This window comes from Charadrius vociferus, unplaced genomic scaffold (assembly GCF_000708025.1).
Source record: "Charadrius vociferus isolate BGI_N301 unplaced genomic scaffold, ASM70802v2 scaffold1, whole genome shotgun sequence".
Classification (NCBI taxonomy): Eukaryota; Metazoa; Chordata; class Aves; order Charadriiformes; family Charadriidae; genus Charadrius; species Charadrius vociferus.
This window is the reverse complement of record NW_009647680.1, coordinates 2,442,323-2,448,902: the sequence shown is the minus strand read 5'-3', so window position 1 is coordinate 2,448,902 and position 6,580 is coordinate 2,442,323. Positions and strand designations below refer to the sequence as shown.

Sequence of the window (6,580 nt, the reverse complement as noted above, 5' to 3'; positions counted from 1 at the left end):
CGGTGCGGCCCGAGCGGGTCCGCGGCCCGCTGGGCGGAGCTCGCTGGCGCTCTCTCTGGGGACTCCCGCCTGCTCCAGCCCCCTCACCGCCGCCCGCCTCGGGCCTGGGCCCCCGGCCGGAGCGCTGCGCTCCCCTTATCTCTGAACTGCTGCTTCTCCTCCCGGCTGTGGAGAGGTGCTTTGGCTTAGCCGTCCTGGCGGGGTCGAGAGGTGTTAACGGTGCTTACAGGACCCTCTAGTGCGGTGTTCCCGGGGAAGGCTGGCGTAGTTTTAACTGTCGTGTGTTTGCTGATTGCTTTGTGCTGCAACTGAGTCTGTGCGTGCGTACTTTACAGTGGCGTTTGCGTTATCTGCTTTTGCTCTTTATCCTTTAAGTATTAGATCTTTTGGCTTTGTGTTGCTTATCCTCTAAATTTTCCTTTCTTGGGTGGAGGAACGTAGTCATTTGCTCCTTAATTATGTGTATTAATAAACTTCTGTTTGTACCTCATCAGCTGAATAAGGGAAGGCTAGCAGGAACCGTCATATTCTGTCCTTATTTATCCTTTAATGAACCTGGGATTCACTGGCTTAATAATCCTGTATGAAAAGCATTTTATGGGTAACTATTTCGGTTTTACACCTCACCTGATTTCTTTAGAGTCTTATTTTTTTTTATTACTTATGATACTGAAAAGAAATCTTTCCAGGTGTAGCATGTTGGTTAAATTGTTAGTGCTGCATGAATTGTTCACTAGTAATAAGCTTTTGATTTTTAGAACTAAATAGTGACTTTTGAAAATCTTGGTTAGTTTCTTTTGGGACAGTGTTCTGAGGTATATAAATATTAAAGATTTATGTTTGGGGTGAGGGGCAGTTTTGGACTAGGCTGCCAATCAGGCAGAAAAAGTGTTTTTGCTGAGCAGATAAAAGTTATAATTGCAAGGAAAATGGGAAGTGATCTGTAGAACCACCAGGTCCTGGTTCCACAGTAAAATCCACAGGGAAATGTCATTTGAAATGGCTGCTTAAGAAAACTCAAAAAAAAATGTCAGTGAGCATTTTTTAGTGTTCTAGTGAAATGCTTGGCATGGAGACTGTTGTTGGCGTTTTACAGTCCTCAAGACAAAACCCCTTGGACTGCAGTCAAAAATATTAACAAACTCAGTATCTTATAACTGTTATGAAAATATTTCAGTACAAACCACTGAAGGGACCAGCCTGCTTTACTGTGTGGTGTGGGTTTCAGTAGTGGTGTGGTTGTTTTTTTTTCATCTTCCCAGGAGTGGAATGGTGTCCGCTATTCACTCTGCGGGTGTACCTGTCTGGTCCACAGTGTAGAATGTGAATGTAATACTGTTGCAGAGTTTGCTACATAAGCATAACAGTTCAAAAGCACTGCATTTTGTAACTATGACAAAGATGGTGTTAATGTTGTTGAGTACAGTTTGAACAGACATGAACAGCTGTAGCTATCACTCCCAGATACCACGATAGATTTGTAAGATTATGGCAATATCTGTTTTTTATAGCTGGTTTACTTATATAGTTTACGCACAATTTCTGTTTTTCTTGTTGTTCTTCAAGTTGATTATTCAGCATTTCCAAAGATGAAGAGGAAAGTTGGGAAATTGAGGCTTAGTCCTAATGAAGAGACTATGCTTCTGAAAGAAGAATATGAAAGAAGAAGAAAACTGAGGCTACAGCAAGTATGCTTGTATTTTTTGCATGTTGTGTATTTCATTTAACGATAACAGATGATTTAGGAAAATTAACTGAAAAATTTATTTCATGTAAACTAAATTTCAGGCTCATAATATTGTATATTAGGTTTCTATTTAGTTTGTGAATTATTCTCCTTTTCACATGTTTATTTACTACTAAGTGCGTATTTTTCTTGTGATACCTTCTCTGTTAGATTCGCTTTGGTATCTGTTCCAGAATCTTTTCTTTCCTGCCAGCTTCACAGTATCTACCATTCTTGTCTGGCTGTGAACATGCAGTTGTCTTTTCTGCTGATGTGTCACATGTGTGAAGATCAAACCTCTTACAGTGTTCCAGGTGTTTTCATAGTGATCATGCAGAAGAAATAAGACACCTACTGCTAATACAGAAATTTGCAGCTTTCCACTAGATGAACTGCTACAGTATGTCATAGCTCTAAGTGCTTTAAGTACTGCTCCTTTTAAAATGTCTGAGCAGAGTACCTATATGCTCTTCAGAATGTGTCTGTTGATCATCTCATCTTTGTTCTATTTCTGTTCTGTTGACCTGCTGTTAGGACACAGGACAATTTCTCCATTTCTCTTCTTACTCTTTTCTTAGCCTTCCTCTGCTTTGTCCTACACAAGCTGTTCAGGTCTTTCACATCTTCAAAAAATATACGTCTTCAAGACATTTACTATGTACTAATCTTTCGCCACTCCTGGACTTTTTTTCTTGATATTTTTTTCTCTTCAGCGAAGAGAATTTTACTGACAAAGTGGAAAACAAAAACTTAGTAAACAGACTTTAATTTAATAGTACAGTTGCTGATTTTCTTTCAGCCATGTCGCATTGTAATAGAAGTCTTTAATAAATTATTGTGTTGTATTTTTGGAGGGAATAATATTCCAAGCAGATTTTTGAATTTTTGTTTTGTATGTTGCTGTTTGGACTTTAACTGAAACATTTAGCTAAGATTAAATTTATTAATTAATATATTAATTTTGGAAAAAGGTAACAGCAACCTTAAAGTATTTTCTGGACAGGTTGTTAATGAATAGTAGATGAGATGGAAAGCTGGAAGGAGGGTAGAATATGTTGTAGAAAGACTTTCTGCAAAAAGTATTTCATTTTTTTAAGTTGCTGACGAAACGTAAATGCTGTTTTTACAGGTTAGAGAGCAACAGAAGTATATCGCCTTGCACATAAGACAGAAAGTAAAGCAGAGGAGAGAAGAACAGCTACATAAGTTAGAGGAGGCTCTGAGAGCTGACTGGCAGAAAGCACAGGATCAAAAGATGAAAGCTTTAGAAAAACTGTATTTATCAAGCTTAAGAGCAATTGGTGAGGGTCACCGACGAGCCAAGGAGAACGTAAGTGAAATAGCTGAATTTTATTGTCGGGGAAATTCTTGATGTTCTAGAAATATCGAGATTGCTGTCTGGTTTTCTATATTCTTGATCTTTTGGTCCTAATATCTAAACCAAACATTTCTAAGAAGTTTCCATTTAAAAAAAAAAAAGTTATGTACTTTTTTTGCAGATATCTTTCCAAAAAAACAGGATTAAATGGTCTAGCAGGCCCATCTACTAAGGTTTTTGCTATGCAAACTCTTAAAATTATTTTATGTTGAATTGTACACATATATGCTAGTGTATGTCTGTACTTTACTAAATTGCACATGGTGAATCATTGTCTCAAGTATGCCAGTAATATAGTAACTTTTTTCTCTACCGTGTAACAGTATCTTTTTTCTATGGTGAAGAAAATACACAGTTTTTTTCTCTTCAGTGCTCAAGTGAAAATCTTGGTAAGGGCTTCAGAGGCCTTTGCCTAGACTGCAAACTGGTGTCAGTTCTTAATTCTGCACCTATATACTATTTTCACTTTCTTTAAAATCCTATAAGTTGTGTAGTCTCTCTTGAGAGATTATTGAGGTTGTTGGGTAGAAATTTTCTGTAGATTTGATTCTGAACCAGGTTTATAGAAAGCAGTGATGCCACAGATTTCTTGCATGACTTTTTCAGACTAGCTTACTTCCTGAATTAGTCAGGCTTTTTAACCTTTTATAGCATTATACTTTTCCATGTCTCCGTGTCTTTAAATTAACTTCTTTGTAAGGTCCTTTCTGATGCTAGGATGGATGAATTTGTGGAAGACACTGTTACCAATGCCGTAGGAACAGTGAACTAATTATGAAGAAATGTTTCTGTTGATACATATTTATTGTAATTAATCACTGAATGGTAGTAACTTGCTTTCTCTGTACAGTCTAGTCAGCATTTGCTAAAATGTGTAAGTATATTTACATTACTCTCTTTATCAAAGAGATGCAGAGAGAAGCTAAGTTTTCTGTTTCAATATTTGGTTGCACTGACCAAGGAATGTGGCAGATTTAGTGCTGTTGGTAGAGAAGAAGAAAATAAGGATGGCAGAGAGGGAAAAATTATACTTTAGAGTATTTTTACTCTAATACAGTAGAAAGTAATTTTGAGCTTATGATTGTTACCAGCAGTACTTAATTTGACATGTCACACTGATAGTATGAGAAGCGAGTAAAAAACCCTGTATTAAGTGCTTGCAATGTTTTGTTGTTAAGGAACCTGACTTAGAAGCTCTGGCAAAGCAAGCAGAGGAAAGGAAACAACGAGCAGAGAAGAGACATAGGAAAGCCCTGAAAGAGCAGAAGTACCAAAAAGAAAAATTACTTCATGAGCAAGCCCGGTATACAATAGTTATCTAGTTTTATTAAGCGTAGAATGCATTTTAAAATGTCACAAGGTATTTCTTGGTCGGAGCTTTTTCAATCTTTGGAAGTTTATGGGCTAGTGAATTAATGCTTGTGGACAAAGCTTGTGGATTTTGCTAAGAATTGTATTTTTAAAACCAAGACAGAAATGTCAACTATACAAGCTGGCCTTCTAGAATGTCAGTAACTGGGGAGCCTGTCAGCTCTATATTGCTATTTTCAGTCTAGATTGTTGACTGACAGCTATTCAGTGACGTATGAAATGAAATGTTCTCAGGCCAGTTCCTGATGGAGAGTTATCCAATTGAAAAAAAGAACCTATGGCGTTTGCCATGGTTTTCCTTCTTAGTGTTTTGAGTTTTCTGAAGCAGATTGGACCAAACTTGAGTGGGCATGAAAAATTATCTGTGTGCTCTTGGGGATAGTTGTGCTTGAGTAGAGCTGAGACCTATTGATTAAATACTTAGTCTTCTCCACACTTGAGCAATTAAAATATGTTGAAGCGATGCAGCGCTTTCTGAAAACTTAAGTGAAAAGCAGAGATTTTGCTTTGTTCTTTAGAAGCTTGTGTGTATTAACTTTTTTGCATTACTTCAGGAAATTTAATTTTCCAGTGCTGCCTTCCAGCATAAGTTCTGTTTACTTTTCAGTGTGCTTGCCCATCCCTGTCTCCCAAGTGTTCAATTTGGGTACATCTGTGTCTGTTTATTTTTGGGTCTGCCTTTTATTTTGCACAGTGTTGCCATTGCTGCTTGAATAATTTTCCTTCTGTCTTCTTTTTTGTGTGGGTTTTTTGGTTTGGTTTCCCTCCTCCCTTCGAAGACGAACAAATGCACGTAAACATGCTCTGGAAGTGGAAAGACAAAGAGCAGCCAAAGTTGCAAGTCTGCCACCTCCTCCGCCACGTCCTCTTGAGGTATGTATCCGTGATGTGATAGTGATCACAATTTCAGGGTACCATGTAATGTAATGATTTATTTATTGGTCTGACTCCTCACTACAAGATACCTGAAATCGGCATTTGCATACTATAAGGAGAATGGTTCAGCAAAAATCAAGAAAACTAATGAATGTATTAGCATACTTCTTACTACTGAGCTTTGGTATTTGTTTATTTCTGATCACTTGTTATGTGTGGATATTATTTCTTGTCATCTGAGATCTTATTTAGTGGTTAATGTGTCTTTTAAACTTTATCATGATCTGTTTTTCATTTCATAGCCACAGTGATATTAAACTCTGCAGTGATCTCTCTCAGCATGCACACACCATCTCAACCTCCTGTCATAATGATGCAGTAGTAGAATTTTGTTTTGTTCTGTAATAAGGATTGTTCTGCCTTTTTAGATGTGCTTTTTTGTTGTTGTTGGGTCTTTTGGTCCAATTTCTTTGTTTCTTGTGGGGAATACTAAATATAGGGTAAGCTGTTTAATTTTGGTAGAAAACCTGTAGCTAATGCTACTGGGGAGAAAAGTAGATAACCGTATTTTTAATTCTATGCTGTATGCCTTTTTAGGGGGAGATTTTGTACCTCCTTCATGCTTCTTTGATTTCAGAGAGATTCTGCATAGGTCTAGAATTTACTGTAGGATTGCAGATCTGAACTGCAGGAAGAACATCATATGCATTTTTACTTTGGAGTTAACTTTTAGTAAATTTAGTTTATCAGAAATTCATTAATGCGGACTTTAAGTTGCCTTATGTATTGTTGTCCCATTTCAGACTGTCAGGTTCAGGAATATTCAGACCACTGACAAGAAAAGAAAAGATTAAGGTATACTAGTTCCTCTCAGAGCCAGTGAAGTTATCAAAGCTTTTCTTGGCTACATCCAGCATGTTATGTAAATGTTACTGTGTTGGATGATAGGGGTTTGGTAGTGATGTATCTGGAAAAATTGAGTAAGATTTGACCTTTGCAATTTTCAGAATGATTAGAAGGGGTGCCTTTATACTTTGATTTGTATCCCTGGGGTTTTATCCCTGGTAGCCCAAGGATTTTCTTATTGTGGAAGATGGATATGAGTGAGGGTTAAAGCAAGTGTTGTAAAGGAGTGGTAAAGTTAGGGGTTATTTCTGGTGAAGTATATGCAATATTGGAATTTAGAACAGATGGACTAAGGTCCTGTATGGTACAGTTCAGGTAAATTC

At 37.4% G+C, this 6,580-nt stretch overlaps 1 protein-coding gene across 1 annotated transcript in view; it reads left to right on the top strand.

Annotated features, from left to right (window-relative positions):
- The first annotated feature begins 1,589 nt into the window (after positions 1–1,589).
- The window catches only part of CEP295 (centrosomal protein 295kDa), a 43,575-nt gene continuing 38,584 nt past the window's right edge, over positions 1,590–6,580 (top strand). The window contains exons 1-4 of the mRNA XM_009881242.1: positions 1,590–1,688; positions 2,856–3,056; positions 4,283–4,407; positions 5,255–5,348. Coding sequence (XP_009879544.1) covers positions 1,590–1,688; positions 2,856–3,056; positions 4,283–4,407; positions 5,255–5,348 — 519 coding nt within the window. The remainder of the gene's footprint in view (positions 1,689–2,855; positions 3,057–4,282; positions 4,408–5,254; positions 5,349–6,580) is intronic.